The 24,459-nt window shown below is 33.6% G+C and overlaps 1 protein-coding gene across 3 annotated transcripts in view; it reads right to left on the bottom strand.

Moving 5' to 3' along the window:
* Positions 1–24,459, bottom strand: part of LRP1B (LDL receptor related protein 1B) — a 1,950,491-nt gene that overhangs the window by 39,592 nt on the left and 1,886,440 nt on the right. For 2 of the 3 annotated variants that reach the window (XM_031651762.1, XM_031651761.1), the window contains 3 exons: positions 8,755–8,929; positions 4,583–4,687; positions 3,608–3,721 (listed from right to left, as the gene is read on the bottom strand). In XM_031651762.1, coding sequence (XP_031507622.1) covers positions 3,608–3,721; positions 4,583–4,687; positions 8,755–8,929 — 394 coding nt within the window. The remainder of the gene's footprint in view (positions 1–3,607; positions 3,722–4,582; positions 4,688–8,754; positions 8,930–24,459) is intronic. The other variant, XM_031651763.1, reaches the window with a different exon arrangement.

Raw genomic sequence — 24,459 nt, forward strand, 5'->3', positions numbered from 1 at the left:
AAAATATATCACCAGCAAAACTAAAGCAAGCACTATATTGTATCTCTGAAAGCAATGTCTGTTTCCTGTAAAGGTTTTTAGATGAAACAGTGCATACTCACTTTTCATTAACAATACATGACCACTGCCAATTGATATCCGTGACTAAAAACTATTTCCAAAATTCTCCTCTGGTGAGGAGAATTGACCACTAGAAAGATATCTGAGGATTTCATATTCCATTAGCTGGACTCTTTTTTTTTTTTTTTATTGTCCATGATCATTGACACTTTATTTTACATTTTACTTATACTCATTTACATTTTAGTACCATGTGATTTATAAATATCCTAGGTAAAACAAGGGCAATCTTACATATTCTGGAAATTTCAAATCTGAGAATATGAGTGTGAAATCCTCCTGAACCATCTCTCTCTCCTTCCCAGGTCCTAATAGCAGGCCTTGAACAGTGCAAAGCAGTCTTCTTAAATACATTAGTCTTTCTTGTCATAAAATATTTTCCTCTAGATACTACTTACTGGTTTTTTTTTTCATTTAATTCATAACCGAGTTTTCAGAAAATAATCTACATTTTTCACAACTTCTTCTCCTTTCAATTATTTAACTATAATCTGGTTTCTATCTCTATAGTGCTTCCAAAACATCTTTCACAATGGCTGTCTAACTGAGAAATCCAATAAACCACTTATAACACTTGTCCTCTTTGAACTGTCTGGAGTTGATACTCATTGGCACTCTATTCCTTTGATTTGTAGGAATCTACTCTTCAGTAAATCTCCCTCAACTTCTAAATCTTCTCCTTTACTTTTGTTGATTCCTGTTTCAGACAGCAGCAAATAGTGGTATTTCTGAGGGTTCCAACCTTAATTTTCTAATCCTCTTTCCATAAACCGACTCTTGTGTCCTGGTATAAAATGTACCTAATAAACTGTCCCCAATATATCTCTTGAGCCTTCTCTTCTCCTGTTGTGCATATAACCTTTTTCTATTCTCAGCTACCTTTATCTTTTATTTTTAGACCTATTCTCCTTTGATTGTGCTATACCCTCTTTTGAAAAAAGATTTTCAATCCCTTCTTTCCTATAAACCTACAATATGTTTTCTAAAAATACTGTGAAAATGTGTCTTCATGTATAAAGCCTCCCACTCTCCCACTAGGAATCATTCATTCATCTCTATTCAATTGTTTTCCCAGAGCACTTTGGTCATATTTCTATTATAATAATTATCAAATGATATTTTAATTTTCTAAAAGCGATTCATCTTCCCAAAATGAATTTTAAGTTCCTCTAAAGTAAAAACTATTGAGATAGTTACAGCATAAAGACTGCAATGCAGTGTAAGAATTTTAACCAGGGTACGGACTTTAGAATTGAACAGGACTGGTCTAAGTCTCAGACCCCTTCCTAGTGTGTGACCTTAATGTTGTAATCTATGAAAACGGAATAACAATTAGATAATAATAATACTTATGGTTAACAGTCTACACACATAAAATGTGTATAGGGCTTAACACAGTACATGGTACAGAGTATTTGCTAGGTCAGTTTTAGCTGTCATTGACTTCAAAATTTTACAGAGACTCACTCATCATAGATTATTACTAAATATTTAGTAAAGGAATTGATGAATAAACAATAACAGAGTGTAATTCTTCCTTGCTTCTTATATAGTTTAAGTAGGTGAGGAATGCAGTAGAGTCGTCTTCAGTATCTGTGGGGAACTGGTTCCAAGACTTTCCTTGGATACCAAAATCTTTGGATGCTCAAGTCCCAGATAAAAAATATGGCATCGTATTTGCATATAAGCTATGCACACCCTCCGCTATATGTGTAACATCTCCAGATTATTTATCATACCTAATACAATGTAAATGCTATGTAAATAGTTGTTTTGCTGTATTATTTAGAGAATAACAACTTGGGAAAGTCTGCACAGAAAAATTTGGAAAGAAAAAATCTGTATGGGGTCAGCACAGACACAATTTTTCTTTCCAAATACTTCTGATTTGCACTTAGTTGAGTCCACAAATGTGGAGTGTAGGGATATAGAGGGTTGATTGTATACACATTATGCCCACTATCAGAATAGATTTTAAGGCATAGAAGACCAAGGTACACACATTTCCAAAGATACAAACAGAGATAGAGACACAAGCACACAAAAGTAGGAGAGGTTGCTCTAAACTCCCACAATTAATATATTTTTTTCCTGGTTGTGTTTATCAGTTAGGCCAATTATTTTTAAACTGTATGACTTTGATGATACTTAGTAAGAGCACAAAGTGGAAAAAAAAAATCAATGTGGGCTGCTACACCCGTGAGAGATTTTTATTCTCGTAACACAGGTACGTTCTCTGGACAGGGAGTCATCCTGAGATCTATTTTTGGGTGGGAAAGGTGGGCCTGAAATGGATATATTTTGCCCAGAATTAGTGAGACAAGGGCAGGACAAACGAAGACTGGGATTCAGAGGAAGCATTACTGGTGTTCTAAAATAGAAATAAAGTAAGTACTTGAATCAATTTTTGGCCAAGGAGAACCTTAGACATACTAACTCTGAAATATTAATGAATCTATTGTTCTCTTCATTCTTTTCTCTTGTTGCGATACCCAAGTTCAAGCCCTAATCACTTGTTAATTGAAGTGTGGTCAAATCTTTTGATGTAGAGTCCCTGTGGGTGATCTACAAGACTTTCCTTTACATGCCAACAAGTATCACCTTCACCACAAAACTCCTTCAGCTCAAGCCTCTGCCTCAAGTCTCAGCAACTCATTATGAATAAAATAGTAGCATTTTGGTAATAAAATATCTGAATTTTAATACAATTGTGCTTTAAAACCACTACTAGGTACTTTGAGATTACTGGAAGTGATCAGATTCCAATCAGGGCTACTTATTATGACACTGGTTATTAAGGATTATATGCCAGATATGATTGATCTCTAAAGGTCAAAGGCACAATGCAAAAATAATTTCCATTGTGATGAACATTGACAGTTAACTCAAAGGTGATCCTAGAAATTTCTCAGAGGAGATGAGTTTACTTTGCATATATGTTCAAAACACTACAAACTGAATCAAGAAAGAATGATTTAAAGTATTAAGAAACAAAGTTTCTGAAAATTTTTCAGACTGTAAAAAAGGTCTTACTCTAAGACTTCATCTGTAAAGAGGTTCTTACTGATGAAGGTAGGGCAGTTCTCAGTAAAATTTTGGAAAACAAAATATAGCACTTCATCTGTGTTTGAAATAAAAAGTCAGTTACTAAATAAAAATTAGCATTCCGAATATAGTATACAGAAATAGTCTTAAAACACCTGCTTCTGTACTTCTCTAATTAAAAGCTACTCTTTTCTAGCAAATGTATTTTTATTAAACAGTTCCACGAGCTTTTACATGTATTATATTTCTAGACACTCTAGCAGTCTGTGGTGCACACACTTGTTGGTGAGTGAAGCAAAGGTTAAGTGTGTATGACACAGATGAGCCCCGAGATTAAGTATACTCTGTGAAATGCATGTGGATGTTCATGATTTAAACCAATGAACTGTGGCCTGAAATGATGTCACACGAAGCGCAGCGGTAAGTGGAAGGTTAAACCTACTTGCATCTCGGCTCATTAAACGCAGTTAAAGTGCAAATCCCCTCATTCTGACAGTAGTGATCACAAGGGTTCTCTTTCTGGTCACAGCGCTGACTTTTAAACCCCACAGAGCATCTGCAGAATTTCAGTAAAATACAGCTAAATAAAGCGTCTGACTTTTTTGTTGCTAAATATGTTTTAAATTCATTTCATACAGAGATAGTAACATTTGAACGAAAGGTTCCAGATATGCTCACTTCTCTCTCAAACACACTCATCACATGCTACTCTGACAAGGTCGGGAGCGGGATGCAGATGTGGGTTATACGTGGGCATCATCCTTCCAGTCAAACAGTGATGAAACTCCCAACAGTGACCATGTAATCTGAATGATTTTATTTCAAATTATCCACTCTGGATAATCAGATCATGGAGGGGGGAAAATATTAAATTCCAGATTTTCTCAGGAGCACTATAGATATACCCAATATTTTTCCTAGGTGTTGAGAAACTCAGACACTCAAGTTATTCTAAAGCAGTCAGGGGCTTAATAGGTTTACATAATAAAACAGTCTAAGCCTCATACAAACATCAAATAGCATTATACATTTGAAAGAATATTACATGTTCTTTTGAAAAAAATGGCCATAAGTACCAAAGGATTCATAAAAGATGATTATCTCTGGGCTTCACATATGAGAATAAGGTCAATAGAATTATTACACTTTTCTCTGGCATTTCCAAGTTCAAAGGTCTATGCATGTCTGAAATGGTATGATGCTAAGAACAGAATGAGCTCTTCCTCATGAAATCATTAGCAATTTGATGAAAGAGGAGATTCTGCAGCACGTGAGCTGATGAGGGACAATACTTGATCAGAGATGTCCATGAAACACTCATTTAAAATTACCCCAGGAAAGGAGAATAATAGAACGGGGATTTCATGTACATACAAAGGCTTATTATAAAATGCCCATGACTTGATTAAATACTCACAGACACACAGGTACATTTGTCTCCGGGTCCAGCTGGCATGTGCCACCATTGTAACAGTAGCCATCACATAACTGACAGCTAGAGGCAATCTTTCCATTAGTGCAGCTGCAACAACAAAGAAAAAAATTTCATTGTTATTGGCAACATTATTGCTGAAAACTGACATAAACTCTCTGTGGATGAGAATATTCATCATATAGGAGAGATGGAGTGGCTGGTTAAAAGGAAGTTTTCAGGATGTCTGACTCACTAGAGGCAGTTTTTATTTAATTTATGTTAGAATGATGCCATAAAATTTTCCTTCTGATAATTTTCAAATTTTCAACCAGTTCATTTAATATAAACATTTGAGCAAAAAATATACTCTAATGTCTATCATTTACACTTCCGGGGGACATTAGCATCAATGTCTTGTTGCTTTTTCATGTAAGTAGGGTTTGGTGACGTCTGTGTGAATGATAAACCACATGATCAAGTACTCTGGAAAAAAGTGCTTTAGCTTTTCTTCTAAAGTGGAAAATCTGTTTCAAAGAATGCTAGGACTTTTAGACCCCACATTTCAGAAGAAAGTGGAGGGTTATCCTGTAGCCACTTTTATTCCACTGTTTCTCTTTGAATATGTATTGTAACTAATGTCGAACTATTTTTATTCTAACATAAAAAACATGGAGTAGTTCATAACAACAACAACAACAGCAAAAAATCAGTTATATTATACGGGCAATGTGCAACATGACCACAAAGTAATAAGACAGGCTTTCTTGAAACTTACCAAAATGTTTCTAAGTTTAAAGTCACATCGCATGTTAGGGATAAGAATAAATAACTACTGCTACATCGTAAAAATAAACATAATAATACTAGGAAAAACACAGATATTTTTTACTTGCCATGTTACATTTTTTAAATAAATATGCAAACAATTAGATTGGACAGTGAAAACTGTTGAGTGAATGCAGAAATGTGCATCAACATTTCAAACTATCCAGGGACCTACTCTGTGGGTCAAAACCAGAATTAACAGCAGATCATGCTGGCAATTCTGAATATGTGGTCATGTCAGTATTAGCTGCTATGAAACAATCAATGGTATCACAGTGCATTTGGACATAACCTTGACAAAATAATCCGGCTACAATATCGCTTGATCACTTTGATCCTCTCCACGATGGATATCTGTTGTAGTACGTCTGTCATAGGGTGATTTCTAATGATAGGTGAGATGCCTAAAAATAATTGGTTGGCATATAGTTTATTTATTCTGTGCATGTTCATTTGACCTCATGTGGGTCGTGCAGCTACTGAAAATTCCCTCAACTGCTTTTAACATTCATTGGTATTTAATCTGAAGATATTTCTGAAAAGCTTAGATTGTGAAATCACATTTCTTTTCAAGATAAACAAGAGCAGTGAGCAGTGTAACTATGTATAAGATGTGAAATAAAGATATAGGGAAACAGAACAAGACATAGAGAAGGGGAGGGTGGTCTCAAGTTTGTACAAAGACTATCCCATCCTTTATAACCTATAGAGGCACCCTAATATGGATGCAGTGAATTAATAAGCAATCAGTGGTATTGGTGTCTGATAGACTAAGTGCATCTAAGGGACTTTTACTTGTCCTCCGGGCCCAGCCTCTTTGAAAATCCTAAGGTCAAAAAATTAGTTTCTTGTTTTATCAAAGGAATGGCCTCAAAAGGGAAAATTAGCTCATTATACATTAAATGATTTCCTACAAAAAAAAAAAAAAAGATAACTGTATAACAAATCTCATCTAAAAGAGACAAAAAAACCCTAATTGATTGCTTTGAAACCTCTGCTTCCAATGGATACAGAATATGTTGCCTCTTTTTCCTTCTAAAGTTTTTGTTTGAATCCTAAATTGAAGATAGAAATTTGTAGACATTTTAAACGTGAAATACAAATAGTTTAAATCATTACAATACATCAAAGAATGCAGCTCATATTTCATAATAATTTTATTTTTAGAGGCATTCAGCACATATGCGCACACACACACACACACACACACACAGAATATGTGATGTATCATTTTCCAAAAGTTAATTACTAGTTATTCAGCCACACAAATAATTCCCATGGCAATGCTCATCAAAAAGACATAATTTAGGTTATTCAAGATTATGTCAAGTCTTTCCTTACCAGTATTCACTTTGATTTCCTGAAAAGAGAAAATTATGCAATTGGCTCTGTTTTAAAGATTATACTCACTATACTTGATAGAGTACCTGTTCTACTTAACAGTTCATAGGCTGTTCATTAGAAACACAACTGCCTATTTGTAATCACAAATATACATGATGGCTTGAATTTTCCTAATTAAGTAAAAATGATTAATTTTATTGCAATTTTGTTTTACTATCTGTTCTTTACCTATGAAACAGAAATTCCAACAGCACCGTAACTTCATTTTAATGCTAATGTGAAAAGTATCATAGAAATAAAAACCAACTTTAATCTTCTAACACATTTCAGAAAATCTAAAGAATTATGTTTGTATTGTCATGTTCAAGTGTTATATAGCCTGTTTAATAAATCAAGTATTACTATACTCCCTATTGTAAAAGTTCCACTATCTCCTCATTGTTAGCAATTGTTATTTATCCATTCTTACATATACATTTCCAAAAAGACCATTTAAAAAACACAAACTCTTATGCTGCACCTCAATAGCCTGCTCATTGTGAGAATCTGGTGTTTCTGTTTAGGGGAAGGCATTTTTGACTGGATAACAAGCGATACTGAGGGGCCCTGAGCTCTGCCCTTTCTTCCTTACATGAAGGGAAGAGGCTCTGTACATTCACATGAGCTTTTCCAAGGTAAGATGAGTAGGAAACTTTGGCTAACACCATTTCTCATATGATAGCCCATGATCTCTGGGGTAAGTGGAATAGAATTGTAAAGAAGATTCCGTAGCTTATCCTGATATGGTGCACAGGACATAGAGAACAATGTACACTCACTAATTGAAATACAGTTCTGTCATGCTACAGTTTCATCACAAAGAACAAATGAGCTTTATGAGGAAACATGATTTGGATAGTTTATATGAAAGTGTGCTTCACTTTTATGTACTTATCCAAGGCAGATATTTATATATCAATCATATTTTCAATTACTTTTCTAAAAAATGTACTTTCAAATATCCCAATTTTGCAGGTTTGTGTAAATGTCATTCATAATGATAATACAAATCATATTTAGAGTAAATTCTAAAATGATAGTAAATAAAAAATGTTGATGTTGTTTGTAATAAAATTTTATTGGGCCTTGTTTGGCAGAGCAACATAACTCATCTGGCACCCTTGGAGAGCTCTCAGTGGAAGCTGTGACATGGACACTTTATGGCATGCTTTCCTATCTCATATTCTTATTTATTATACTCCCAAGCAAGGCAAGTGATAGAGTCCAGTCCTTTATAAGCCCTTCCTTTAAAAAGCTGTTATAAGAGGTCTGGAGTGAGGATTGATCTCTAACCTCAGTGGCATAGACTTGTTTCACAATAGAAAGTGAATGGCACCACCCTTTAGCTGCGATGTTCTGTTCTCCATTCACTTAATCTTAAAGCCAAAGGGTAAAAGGCAGTGCAATGAAAGTCAACCTCAAAGATTTTTGTTTTAATTACTTCCCAGAACACATTATTCCTTCTGTTTGCTTTAGATCATAATGTTCAAAGTCAGATTTAAAAAAAAAAAACAAAAAACAGGATCAATGTGTGTTTTCATTAGACAGGTCTTTTGCTCCTCCTTTGACAAATCAATTTGCAACAGAAAAGCAAACCTACTTACTGTCAATAAGAATGATGAAACAATTAAAAGCCTGAGCTAATCTAATTGAATAATATTACATGCAGTTTTTGGAAGTATGTGAATGCCAGCACTTCTTGTGTAGGAATATTTGGTATAGGGAATAATATGACCATCTTATTACATAACAGATTTTCATAATTCCCAGATATTCACAATAGATGTTGAGTAAGTTAGGGTTAAATTAAAATGAACTAGATTTGTTCTCTAGCCATTAAAACTACAATGGGCACAATACAGAATTTTAGAATAAAAACTATCTACAAAGTTTTACAATTTACTACTGAACTGCAATGTCCATTGGGGTACAAATGCTTTTATAAATTAAGCTGGATATCCACTTACTTGCAAAGTATATCTTCACTGTCTTTATTTATAATGCAGTGCCCCCCATGGCACCTTACACACTTGTCAACCTCACATTTTGGTCCTTCATAGCGTGTTGGACAGACACATTCAACACTTCCATCATCCCCAATGGTACATGATTCAGAATTCACACAATAGTAGTGGCACACGTCTAGAAAAAAAGGTACAACAGAAAAATAAAATTATATTACAGGACATTTTTCTTCAGTCATAATAAAGGTGACCCTTTCATTTATTACTTAAAAATGATCAATCAATAGGTAGATAAATTTGTAAAAACAGCTTATAATTACACATAAAGTAGAATTCTTTAATAATGGCTATAGATTCTCCTCTTTGAGTTAGGCATCATTTTCCTCTGGCTAAGAGGAGAGAGCTTGTATTGCTATAATGCTAGCTGACAAACTCGTTTTGTTCTGAATATTTAAGTTAACAAGTTCCCTTCACTTTCTTTCTAATGAACAACATAATTATAGTTTGAAATGAACAGAAATGCTTAACATTTCTTTGGATGTCATTTATTGTTGCCTCCTTCATTCCTCTTTTCATCCAGAGAACAGAGTAATGTTTGGTTGTTGGAGGCCGAAAGAATGAGGGTTGTGATCAAATTGGTATACCACTGAAGGCTATACGAGTAAGCCACAAACTGTTTTTCATAAATGCAGAATGTTGTCAAACTGACAAACTGTGTATGCCACCCAGAAGGACTGCTGAGGGCAGTCATGATCCAGGCACAAATGTTTCTTATGATTAGGCATAATTGAAGCCTGCCAGTTACAATATGAACCTGTGATCAATTAAGAAGCCGACCTGCTCTTATTACCCAATAAATACGAAAGGCTATAGAAGCTTGGCGGTTGTCTTTGCTCACTAGAAGCAGGGAACTCTCTTCTTCCTCCCCTGGCCCTTTCCTTAAAGCAGTTTCTTTTGTCTTAAGTTTTCATTTCTACATTCGCTCCTTCATTCAGTCTTGTAATGACGATCCCAAGCAGTAACAGTAGTAAGTGCTGTGATGACAGTCTCAAGCAGTGACAGTGGCAGTCAGCCACATGTGGTGAGCAGAGGACTCCTACCCCTGCGCCTGACTTTAGTTTGTGGAAATGAGCCTCCCTGTACATGTAGCAGAACAAACCCAGGTATCTTCTGCATGCCTAAGCAGGTGAGCAAATGACAAGTTATACCTCTCATGGAACTGCAAGAGGAAAGCAAGCTGGGAGACTAACTGATCCACCATTCATGGGGAATAATAACAGAAATCTAGGCTATTATCCTTTTCTAAGGTAAGAGACTAATCTTCCCATCAGTCATGAAGCTCCCTGTAATCTGAACCTATTGTTTTGAAGGCCATTTCTCACTGAGCATCACAGACAATTTTCTCAATTACAAAGGAACACTTCACCCAAATATTTCTATACCCCTTGAACATGCATAATGAAACAAAGACCAGTTAATAATATAACAACCACTCTAACAATAGAATTAGACATTCTGCTTTTGTCTTTTGAAAAGCAAACATGTCTAGGTTTTTATATATGGATATATTATCATTTATCACACTTAAATATTGAAATTAATAATACAAATGATCCTATGCGAAATAATTGATTAAATTGATTCTAGACTTTGTGTTTAGAAGATGCAATTTCTTTCTATTTAATTGTGAAGCAATATTAGATTAGCTGAGATAAAAATCACAATTTATAAACTTCATCCTGCTATATAACAATTATAATGGGTAAGAAAAATTAAAACATAATTTATAATTCTCATGTTTATGTTTATCTAGCCCTTTATTTAATCAGAGAGAAATTTATTGACAGACTTGCTTCATATTTATGGAAATTTATTTCAAGCATTCCTATGCTTGCCGTTGCACTATGCCAAGTACCTTCATTGAGATTCAGGGTTTAAGTCTGTTAATAAGGGTTTTGGATATATTTAAGACATATAGCACTTTCAAAAGGTGAGAGAGTTGGAGATCTGAAATTTAACATAGTGTTAGTAGCCATATATTATGGTTTCCGTAGTTGTGTTCTAGGCTTGGAGGGCATATGTACACTACACAAATGCTGTTTTTCTTTATGAAGAATGTATCAACAGCAGTCTATGTGATCATCCAGGACAGCCTCCCATTCAATGAAGACACCTCTGAAGAACAACCTTCTTTAGGCAGGTTGCAAGATACCTCTAATTCATAAAAACTCTTTTAATATTTCCCCCAACTGCTTTAAAATTTCATCCACTGGGGCTGATTAGCTGTCTGATGAAACAGAAGTCTGGTGATGTTTCTTTGCAACATTTTCTTATTATGTCATTATTCAAAGGTTGCCATGGTGGATATAATTAATTATAGAATCATACAGGTAACTTATTTGCAGATGAAAATTCCAGTGCCTTTCCCTGCCACCCACTCCTAGATTTTAATTCATAGGTCTGAAATGGGGCCCAGGTAGTTCCCATGGGAACTAGAAAATGTAAGAAATGATGATCTGGAGAGAATTTTACTAGTTGGCAAAGGGACTACATTGTCTAATACTTGTAAATAGATTTGATTTGACCAAAATAGCTTATTTATTAACTAACATTGAAAACCAAAATTAAAATGTAATTTCTCATGTAAAATTTTGAAGCACTTTGTTTTTATAACTATACCCCTGAAAAGACCCAAATAACTAGAAGAAAATGGGTTAATATTTTGAAGGTTGATGAATGTCCAGGACCACACTCCAGCAAAGAATTGTTTGCATTTAACGTAAAGTACTAAAGGTCAAAGTTAAAAAACTTATCTGCAGTATGCTAATTATAAGGTTTTTTTGCATAAATTAAATCTTAGATTTATATTTAAAAGATGGGCTGGGTGCGGTGGCTCACACCTGTAATCCCAGCACTTTGGGAGGCTGAGGTGGGTGGATCATCTGAGGTCAGGAGTTCGAGACCAGCCTGACCAACATGGAGAAACCCCAACTGTACTAAAAATACAAAAAATTAGCTAGACGTGGTGGCAGGCACCTGTAATCCCAGCTATTCAGGAGGCTGAGGCAGGAGACTCACTTGAACCCACAAGGCAGAGGTTGCAGTGAGCCAAGATCATGACATTGCACTCCAACCTGGGCAACAAGAGTGAAACTCTGTCTCAAAAATAAATAAATAAATAAGTAATAAAGAATAAAATGAAAAGATGTGGGCCTGTACATAACTCACTAGTAATCAAGGAGATGCAAATTAAGTTAACACTTCAATGAAATACCATTACACACCCACCAGATTGATAATATAATAATAGTGGAAACTCTCATCTACTACCCGTGGGAGAGAATATTGGTTCAACCAATTTGGAAAACGGTTGGCAGTATCTCCTAAACTTCAGCATATGAACACCTTATGACCTGGCACTTCCGCTGTTAACATATACCCAAAAGAAGAGCATGCACATATATGTCAAGAAACATACATGTAATATGCACAGCAGTATTTAAAAAAGCAGCCCAAATTTAAAAAAGTCTAAATGTCTGTCCCAAGAATGGATAAACTATGGTTCATTTATACAATAAAATGCATGTATACAAACACACAAAATACAGCTATAAGCAAAAATATGGATGAATCTCACAACAATAATATTGAGAAAAACAGACACAAAAATATACTACATTTTTAAAAATTTATATAAGGTTCAAAAGTTAAATTGAATCTATGGTTTTAGAAGTCATGAAGGATTTATCTTATGGGAGACGAGAAAGGACAGTGATGAAGAACATGAGGGAATTTTTGCGGTGCTGATAATGTTTTTCTTGACTTGAATGCTGATTTAAACTGATGTGTACACCTTGTAATATTTAATTGAACTGTTTCTTGTGATTTTAAACTTTTCTGTGTATATTACACTTCAACAGAGAATGCTTTTTCTTTTAAATAAGAGGTACATGAGCTACCTTAGAATGTTTTAGAAATTCTCATTTATTTAGCTAACTAGGCTAAATAGTTTTTCTCTTTGTAGGAACAACTTTTAAAAAATATTAATGGTTCACTTTTTATGCTTTACAGAAAATCCTTCACTCTTTAATGCATCCAATATTTTTTTTCATAGCATGTCAGATATGCATTATTCAATGCAGTTGATTGGCCTCATGGCATAAAAATAGAATCCAAGACTGTAAAAGAAATGTTTGCTTATGATAAAATTGGGAAAAAAGCAAATATTAGAATTTACACTTTAATAAATAATTCTAAATTGCATGTTTTTAAGCCATACCATTTTGTCCCCTCTAAAAATGGCAGAAATCATTTTATGCTCTGAACCTTTTCTCTACAGATATTCAAATGGGAAGACATTTCATTTCACCCAGTTCACATTCTTAACACTCCATGCTGAGTTAAAATTCAGGGGCAAAGAGTTGCTCACTACATTCCAGCCCTGGCAGAGTTGCCTCCCATTGCCTTGCTGTGAAAATCTTCTATCTCCAGTTATTTGGCTTAATATTTGAAGCATGTGGAAGCTGCTGAGTTAGATGCTTGGTTGGACTGTTTTCTGCACCCGTTAGGATTCTAGGGCCTATTCTTTGACGTTTATGAAATACCTTTGTCCCTTTCTCTTGCCTCCTACCCTCTCCTCCCTCTCTCCCTCCCTCTCTCTCTCTCTCTCTCTTTCTCTCTCTCTCAATCTCTCCCTCTCTCTCTCATCCTAAGGGCTTTCCTATTTACTCATTTCCCACTCCAAGACTCCTGAACACAGCAGAAAGCAGATCTTACTTAATAAGAGACTTTAGCATCTGATATTTCGGCTATGACACAATCATTGGATACTTGTAAATTGTAAAGCAAAAAAATCTCTTCAAGCGTCCTCTGTTATTTCAAATGTTATCATGGTGCATGCTATGTGCAAGTCCAGGAAAGAGTTTGAAACATCTGATGGTGTTGTCTATTTCTAAATTGGGTGATTCAAACAAAGTCCCGGTTTTCTGTAATTGACTCAAAGTAATAACTGCAATATTAGTAAATCATAAGAATGCTAGTTTAATTTCTCTCTCATTCCCTTCACATCTATAATGCACTTAGAATTACAAGCATCTGTGTAAACTTGTATAAATATGTGCCATATTTTCATGAGTGTCACCTCTCTATATACTCTCACATAATTACTACACACTCATATTTAAATTCCAAGTATCAATTCAGCCATTTATCTAATAAAATGAATACTTCATTAGTACTTCTCAGCCCAGTGGAAACTGGCTTACTAATTTAGCAAAGTCTGAAGAATAGTATATGAGAAGGCTTCTTCAGTATGTAATTGTTTACTTTGGTTCTAAAGGTTACTTTCCTGATCTATAAGCTCTGAAGAAAAAAAAAAAAAAAAAAACAGAAACTTAATAGTTATTAGATAAACACCTTTTTATTTTTCATCCCACAGCACTAAAAATATTCATGATCCCATTGAGGTTACTACTTTAAGCACCGCAAATCTTTAAAATAATTTTGAAAGTAGCCTTTATAAAGATAGATACATATTTTCTTAAGTAAAATGTATTGATACTTTACTAATCATTTATTAGTAAAGGACCAAGAGGACCAATTGTTGTTGAAGTTTTATAGCCTTTGGATTTAATTTTTATATTTCACCTTTGCTAAGTGAAATGTTACTGAATATGGAGAGTAGGCAAATCTAAATGAAAAACTTAATAATTTCCCGAAAAATAAAGGAGGTGGTGGGCAGCAAAGGGATGGCTTTCTACTTGATAACACAGATACACAACCACTCAACTCACACTCCACTTTCAGGCACAACCATTTTATTTTGTTGTTCAAATTTTAAATTTAGCTTAATAATTAGTAGCACTAAAATAAAGTTGGAAACAGTGATAGATGGAAAATGACAGTTTAGAAGAAAAATATAGATGATGAAAGATTTTTTTGTTGTTGTTGTAGGGGTTGGGATAAGGAAGGGACTGAAGATAGTAAAGAGTGGTTGAAGACAAGATAGATGAGTCTAGGTACACTGGTCAATAGAAGTAGTCAATTTATGAATGGTACAGTTAATCATCTTATGAACAACATGTGCAATTTGGCTATGAATATAAAATGGAAATGAGGAATTCATAATTGATTATTTGCTGTGGACATGTATGCGCCTTATTGTATACTAGGAACCCTGGAAAGAACTCAGAAATGCATGATGGCACACTAGCTCTGAGATAACTGACAAGTCGATCATAAGGTTAAAGCAAGAAGAAAAAAGGACCCAACATTGATCTAAATGGTTACTATGGCTAAAGCCTAAAGTTATTACTACCCAAAGTAATGTCTTCCTTCCTATCGAGCATGCCATCTCATAAGTTTTGAGCATTTTACTGACCTGAATGGCATAACAGATGAGATAGTCTAGATATGGTAAGAAGGAATAATAATGAAATGTAATGAATCTGTGCTAAGAAACTAGAGCGAACCATGAAATTACACAACCCTTTATATTCACAATATAAAAATTGTTATAACCTCTGTTGGGGTAATTACACTAAGAACTACATAGTAGCACCAAACACAATCATGTACTCTAAAGGACAATGATGAATATGTAATTACAGAGTATTCATATGGTAATTAGGTAGATAGTAACTGAAGAATAAATGAATGGCTATTTTCTGCAACAGAAGTAAAGTAATTTTCAAGGGAGATCATTATTGCACACACTCTCTCTCTCTCTTTTTCTTTCTCTTTTAATGTTTCTTTTCATGCAACCAGAAATACAAGCAAATGCATTTTCCTTTAATCTTTTCACAGTAATAGACTCTACATAAAAATATGCACATGTGTGGGCAAATACACAGGTTTACAAATATTTATGGAAAGCCATATAGCTATACAATTTATAACTGCATTTAACTTATTTCCCTAATATTTTCCTATAGAAAAGTAATTGCCAAAACTATTTAGCTATTTACTCATATTTGCAATTGGGCTATTCACATTGTAATAATTAGTGAAGTGTGAAATTTAAAGAGAAGAAAATCAAAATAAACTAATACCAGCTAAGCAGGGTATGAGGATACCATATAAGGATAATGAGAAACTGGAGAGCCTTTAATGGCTAATACAGAAAGGTTATATAGGGGAAACTAATTATATGAGAATTAGACATTAATATAATTGCATTATATTAATGTACATTTATTGTTCTACTTCACTGAATTTTAATCTGGCCTTTAAAAATAAATTTTCTGAAATGGTTTTATATTCATCATTTAAGTATGCATTTGATAATTTAAGGCTGCACTCATACACACAAACCAACAACAAATTAAAAGTAGGACGGAATTACCAACACAAAGACTAGGTAAATTTCACAGTGCATATCCCCAGGCATTCTGTAACTGAGGAGCCAGTTTCAGTGCAATTTATATTCCACCTTCACTGCTATTTCATTGTGTCCCAGAGGCAGTAGATCCTATGCATTCTGCTGATATTATCCCTGCAGACTGGTTTATGGTTGCTTCCATATCTGTATGAAATGTAGAATTTCCAGAGCAACCAACGATATAATTTTATAAACTTTTGATGAATACTTATACTGGGATGAGATAATAAGGAAAAGAAAAAAAATTGACAGAATTTGAGGTACTGGAAGCCTAAGTCCAGTTCTTCCTCAGCCTAACAATCTGACCTCACCTGAGTTACCTGATTAAATTCTCTAAGATACCCTTTGGGCATCTCTGAACTGAAGCAGTTACATTAAATGATGCCTAAGATTATGTCACGATTCCTTCCTCACCCACTAGTTCCCAGTGGTGCCCTCTCTCTAGGACTAGAGACTTCTTTTAGTAAAATGATGTAAATGATAATTATGATGATGATAAACACGCATTTTTAATTGTCTCCTACATGCCAGGCACATGAGTTTGGTATAGTCACAAGCATTAGATGGTGCTATCCTCTTTTTATAGACAAATATAACTGATGCACATAGAGGTGCAATTGCCAAGGCTTGCACACAAATAAGTGGTAGAATAGAACTTCAAACCCAAATAGGCCTAACTGTAGAGGATAAATTCTTATGTTTCATATTTAGTGATTCATAAATACATTCAGGAAAACAAATCTACAAAGCAATTTGAATATCTTTGCTGTTCTCTTTCCTTTCTGTGTATTTAAAATGGAAAGCATCCCATCTCTGTGGATATCCTAGGACCTACCCACCAGTTGGAATATTAAAGGATCCTGTAGCGGCAAAGGCAGCAGACCCACAAGAAGTCTGCATGGTAGTAACACAGCCTATAATCTCAAAGCTCAGGGACACAAGCTGGCATTCTTGCACCTCAGCTGAAGGTTCAAATGTCAGATGTTATCCTTTGCAGTCTCTCATTCCAATCCAAGTTAGATGTTTCTCTCTCTATCTATGGAGAGTTGGTTCAAAGCATGGGATTCTCACACTTGAAGAAAACACTTAACCATCAAGGTGATGTATTAATTATCAGACATGATCAACTCTGGGTCACTCCAAACAAATAAGTAAACCAAAGTAATAGCCGAGAAACCACAAAGTAAGACATACCTACAGCATTATAATTTACTTACATCTAATTTAGGATGAGGACATTGGAAAGGTTTTCTGGAAAAGTTTTATAATTCTTAAATATCTTAATAAGAGCAATTGTGGCCTTTCATTACCTAAAGATACATAGCAGCAGATGAGTGTCAGTTGTTCATCTGGCATGGCTTAGGAGTCAAAACACATAGAGTAACTTGTATACATTGTATACAATTTGTCATGTATGTATACATTTATGCCTTTGAAGAATTAAATCAGGAAATAGAATTTAAAAAGATTTAAGTAGTATCAGGATTTATCCTTTTTTACATTCCTCAAATGTTTTACATAGCCTAAGATTTTTAATAATTAAACTGTATTGCATAGTGCTAAATATACCTTCCAAAGTCAGAGCTGTGTTTAATAAAGTAGGCAAACATTAAATCCAGGTATGCCAATTAAATATTCACTGAGGAAAAAATGTTTGCAAAACTCTGATTAGAAATGATAAATTTTCATCAGGAAAGCATGCCTAAGGAAATACCACTCTCTATTTTACTAATGAAAATAGTAGTGTATTTCAAACATTTCTATATAAAGGAATTTTGAAAATTAAAGAATAAAATCTATCTTGATCAGTGACAGCTCTAAGTGTCCAGGGAGAAGGAAAATGTAAAACTCAGCCAAATTATCCAAAAATTTGATTTGAGTGAGTGACATATGGGGTGGGATTTTTAAAGTACCAGCATTTCAATTTTTGACAGACTGCCATTGTAAAATGCATATTAACAATGATGGCATCAATAGTTTTCAAAATAGTCAAAAATCAACTCATAGAGCTATCATAACAATGTTTTTTAACTAGACAAACTAATAGGAGGTATTCATAATTTTTGTTTATAAACAGTGTTTTGAGTTGAGTAGTTCTTTATTTTTAAAGCAGTCCAGCTATAAAAGATTTTAGCAAGTAATTATTTAGAAGTAATAAAGTCATTTGAGACTTGTGAGCAAGCTGAGTTGCAGATGACAGCTAAATATGGCTTATCAGATGAGGCTAACTGAAACCCAAATAAGTGAATAAGCATATGATGGCCTGAAAAAGAATGGAAATGAAGTATGCAAATATAGGCCATGCCTCCACAGCCATAAACAAGCCATTTGCCATATTTAGGCCCTAATTTCTCTATCAAGACCCTGAGTATGTATTAAGGTTCAATTAATTTCAACCTAATACAATTTATTAACATCTACTGTGTTAGTATCTACAGTGTTAATACTGTACATGTCTCCAGAGTGCTTAAACTCTGATAGAATCCTAAAGGCTAACATAGTTGAAAATAATTAAGATCAATAATAGATTTTCATTAGCAAATACATGGCTTTATTTTTTACAAAAAACAAAACAAAATGTTTTCAGAGTGCAAAGTAATGACTCAATTTTTGAAAACTGAAAAGGAATTCATGGAGAAATGGATGGTGAATCAAGCTGGATAGGAGATAATCATGAAAAACATTTCCATCTCAGATAAGAGCATCATGAGGAAAGTTATTGTCATCATGTTGTATGTAGCCTAACCGGAGGGCAGGCAACATCTCACCTCATCATAGTGTGAGAATACGAGACCATCTGATACACACCCGTACAGTTCCTGTGTACATAATTTTATCTTTCCCTTCCTTTTTCCTTTTTCATTCTTTCCTCCTTTTTTTTCTATCTCTTTTATATCCTTCCATCCTTACTTTCTTCCTTCTTTCAAGCTACCCACTTCAAATCTATATGTTGAAGCAATGATTTCTGATACACATAAATGTACTTTGCTTCTAGTTTTTTTCAATGTTACTATGCAACCAAAAATATGAGTGAAAAGTTAGATGATAGACAGATAGAGGGATGATAAAGATAGATGTATATTTATCTCTCCATATATATATATATATCGATGTATATCTATATATCTTGCGACCACCCCGGTGTAGAAATCTCTCTATATAAATATCTATCTATATCTATATATGGATATCTATATACCTATCAATATCTATATATCTATATACCTATATATCTAGATATCTATATATACCTATGTATAACTAGATATCTATCTCTATATATACCTAGATATTTATATCTATATACCTATATATCTCTCTCTGTGTGTGTATATATATGGATATCTATATACCTATGTCTGTATATCTATATGTGGATATATATCTATATATGGATATCTATAGATACAGATATCTATACATGGATCTCTATATATGGATATCTATAGATTTAGATATCTACATATGGATATCTATATATATGGATAATCGCTCTCTAGATATGTAGGTGTGTAGATACATATACCTATCTATATATATGGATATCTATGGATATAGATAGGTATATGTATCTACACACACTCACACACACACACACATATATATAGAGAGAGAGATTTTTATATTGATGTGATAGCAAGATATATATAGATATAGATAGGGGTGTGTGTGTGTGTGTGTGTATATATATATAGAGAGAGAGAGATTTCTACACTGGTGTGACATCAAGAAGAAAAATAGATTATAGAAGTGATTATTATTTAATCAGAAATCACTAAAATATTGAGAGTCACCTTGAAAAGGTCACCTGGCAGAATAATGTATACAAACTAGCAAGGATCCCCTGGTTAAATGTGCCATTTCTTTAGGCCAGATGTGTATAAATAAACAATTTATTGATATGTAATAATCAGGTTCCCTCTGTACTAAGACTTTCATAATAATTCAAAGGTTTCAGAAAATCACTTTAATTGTATTGTTAATAGCATTTAACCTTTAACAAGATTAGAAGTATGCATTCAATCACTATAATTCATCAATAAAATACTAATCCCAGATACTTTTATTTAGAAACACTATTTTTAAAAATCATCCTCATAAATTGTTCTGCCCTTAAGGAGACAAGATTCAGTTATTACTCTTTCATGTGTATGGTGTACAGAAAGATACTGCAGTGAGAAACTATATTATATAGTAAGTAACCTGTTTTTGCTTCTGAAACCTCTGACCTTTCTCTTTATTCAGGAAGTAGTTAGATTCTTAATTATACTTCTTTACTTTTCATCATCTCTAGTCTGACTACCTGACATATAATATAATTGCATATTCTTTATATATAAACAAAGCAGTACAATAAGAGCAGTTTTCTGTTTTATTCATAATGAAACCCCAAGCCTCAGTGGCTGGCACACAGTAGATGCTCTACTAATATGTGTTGAATTAATGAATGAGCACTTCCTCTTGGAAAGCAGGGCACTACGGAAGGCAGAGAACAAGAGCAATACTGCTGATTGTTTAGCTTTAAAACCACTAAGCGAGTTATAAATTTTTATAAATATTGGATCATCCAAGGCTGGTTTGTCCTGTTCTGAAAATAGCCGAAGTTTACCAGCATGGGTTTGTGTTCAGATGGAGGAATAAAAGAGGGAGGCTGGAAAGGAAAATCACTTGGGAAGCAAATATAGATGCCATCAAGTGCCAGTGAGAGAGCCCTTGGATAACCAGTGCCTACATAAAACAGACACTCAGGTGCTGGATCAACGAACCAACTATTGGCCACTCTAGACATGCCATCTGAATGAAAATGAGACTTGCCAAATTCTCAGAAATGTGGCATGCCGCAGAATTAGACTAAGCTTTTTAGTTTCCAGTGGATTTCAGTTTGTGGTCATAATCTAATCTGTGCATGGAAGTAAGCCCAATCATAAAACTATTTTCATCAGTGTTCTAATCTACTTACTTTCAATGACTCAATGTTAATGTCCATTCTAAATTCATGGATCATTTTAGAAATTATGAAGTGAAGCATCTGATGCTATATCCATGAATGCTATAAAATTAATATGTTTATTTTCCTTATCTAAATTATATGATACCTAAATATATATGACCTTATATATGTATTATAAGCACTCAAAATATCTATTAAAATGAAAATTATAAAAATAAATATTTGCATTTAATTTTACAATTTACAGAAGACTTACAATTTTAGGAAATATTAACTTTTTTTTTTTTTTTTTACAAGTAGTGCAACTGTTAGTTCATACATATTTACTTCAGATAGTTTTACATGATTAAAAAATAGTATTTTAATTCTGCATCTTCACCTCTAAAACCTAGCATTTCTTCAACAGATCTAGAGTCTCATTTGACATATTCTAGGAGCGTGAACTCAGAGTATATGTCCAACAAAGTTCCAAAATCCACTGAAATTGTATTAAGACATTTTATTTACTTAGGTCTAGATGAGGGATCTGACCAAAAAGGTCAAAACCTTAAAAGAATCGGAATCCTACATTACTTTCCAATGTAAGGAGCACTGAAATCTGAAGTTGAAAAATTTTAGCTTAATTCTAGGTCTTCATGGTCTAGAGGTACCATGGAAGTGACCTTAATTCTTGTCCTGAGATGTTAATCGAACAATCAGTTAAATCAGGTGCCATTCATTATGTGGTCCCATCCATCTGAATGTATTTGTTTCTGCCAGTAAGTTGATTCATTTCTGTCAGCTGATTTTCAAGGAAAGGTTGCTCTAAGATAATCATTATAAATCTTCCAAGTTCTCAAAACTAATAAAATATAAATTGTTCTGTCAAATTAAAATTAAGATTATATTATTATCATGGATTTAGACATGGATCTTCGAGGGATACTGCAAGCAAAAAAAAAAAAAAAATTCCAAATGTGGTCACGTGACCTTTGAACTAATCTAGTACTATTATAAACCAAGTGGCTTCCCAAAGGTTCTCATATTATCTATAAGAAAGGAATTTTATTTCTTCTCTTTAAAGCATTTAAAGATTTCTGACTCATAGCATTTTTATCAAAGCATGTTTAGTAGACATTCCAAATTTGATATAAATAACTATATTTAAAATTTACTCTTAAATTTACATTTGAACTTTTAAAAGGATGTTAGCAGAGGCATTTAACTAGCAACAATTTGTTTGGTTTGAGGTAAGCCTCAAATAAATATTTTTGTTTAATCTGTATGTCTCTGCATAATTTATGTGCTACATTGTTTTAAATACTCTATTTTGTTTTCAAGTAATTATTTGTGAATCCATGCAGTTTACTTAACACCAAGTATAGCAGAATCACAGTCATGATTTCTATTCATGAAAAGCCATGCATTTTTTTTTTTTTTTCAGGGAGAGGAGATTTCCCAACAGATATGTACATACAAATCCACTAAAAGGTTACTGTTAGTTTTGAGACATACCATTTTTCAACCTACAACTAAGTAACTTTGAGATGCCTTTCATTGTCTTTATACTGCTTTGTATATGGACTATTCTTTACATTGTAAAAAGAAGGGTCAAAACATGTCTATAATGCTAACATGGCATAAAAGTAGAAGATTAAACCACCTTGGAATGAGTAAAGGTGAAGCATTGTGAGATTAGAGTTGCCTGAATATCAGGTGAAGCTGGCATGGAAAAAAGGTCCTGCTATGATGCCAATAAGAATAATTAAGCATTGTTAAAATGTTTTATTCAGTAATGCTCACCAAAATTATTAAATATAATTACTAATATTTCAAGTGCAAGTTCCATGGTGTAGAGATAAAAGTTTATCAATAGTTTAATTTTATAAACGTGCTGCTGAAATTTCAATTATGTGAAAAATAATGGTATGCTTCTAAGCAGTATGAAATAAAGTCCATTTCTGATCTTTTATCATTTTTGACTATACAACTCGAAGTCCGCTTTATCTAACTTTTACTCTCAGAAGACATGTCAGTTGGTTTTCTATTCATCAAAGTTATAAAAGTCAAGTGTCTTCAAAGAACTTTTACACTTATAGATCCCCAATGCCTGGAGCAATGAATATTTAATATTGCTCAATATGTATATCAGTTGAATGAGTTAATTTTAATAATCAGCATTTGTAGTTTCGACTCATATGATTTAATATCTGCTTATACCTTGGTTTTTAATAAATTTCCTTTTATGTATAAGCACATATGCCTAAAATTATTTTCCTTTTATTATTTTTACTTTATTTAAGGAAGGCATAATATTAAAAGAAAAATCTGTCTGAAAAGTCTAGTTTTACTATTGGGTCAAAATGGTCTTCAACAAATTTTTACAACCCTGACAATTTTTTCGAAATAATCTAGGGTAAAAGAGTAAAAGAGTAACTAAAATAATTAATTATCTTAACCTTACCTCAACATTCTCTACCATGATCACATTAGAAAATAAATGTATCTCTTCTCTTCAGATTGATTTAAATCTAATTTTATTTTTACACCTTTTTTAAAAAAAAAACAACTTTGAAACTGGAATGTAAGCACCCAGTTTCTCATGGACTATTAGGGATCTTCATGAGTTGTTGAGAAAACATGGCCCAGAACTCCGATCCTGCCTTTGGAAACGGATCTTGCTAGAGCACAGAAAAATAACTGGGCCTAGCAGGCTGTAAACAGGATCTTTCTGCTTTGCTCACATGCATCCAAACTCCTAAATTCCAGGCACTGAGTTTACTTGCAAGATTGATGAGGTATGCAAAACATTGTAGCCTGTTTTATATTTTAGTGGGGTAGATATTCATGAACGATATGAATATAAAGTGAAAAATTACGGTAAAGAGAAGTGCTGAGATTCTAGGGAAAAGGAGAGTTAAGAAGACAAAGTAGGGGAATTAAAGAGGTTTAGCAGACATTGAGGGCCTAATGTGTCAAGAAAAAGAGGTATTAACAATTATAGCAGATGTACTTTGGAGGCAATAGACAGGTTTTCAAGGTTAGAAGAAAAGGTACACAAAGTAATGTGTGGCATTAATCCAGACAAGGGATGATAAGAATCTGAACGAAGACAACGCTTACTTTCTCATTAAGAGGAAAAGAGTTGGGAGACAGTAGATGGGGCTCCAAAATGCTGTGCTAGTCTAGGTGTGAATGTTCTAAAGAATCTTAAATATTCTAATACTGAGGAAGGAGTTGGTTCTTATGGGTACTTTCACTTTCCAAATTACAATTCATTCTCAAAGCTTTAGGCTCAGTTTGAATAACTGACCTTCCTATTAACAGGAAACTCACTGAAAAGATTCTATTCTCTTTTCCTGATCCTTTTTTTTTTTTTTTTTTTTTTTTTTTTTTTTTT

Source organism: Papio anubis, chromosome 10 (genome assembly GCF_008728515.1).
Source record: "Papio anubis isolate 15944 chromosome 10, Panubis1.0, whole genome shotgun sequence".
Lineage (NCBI taxonomy): Eukaryota > Metazoa > Chordata > Mammalia > Primates > Cercopithecidae > Papio > Papio anubis.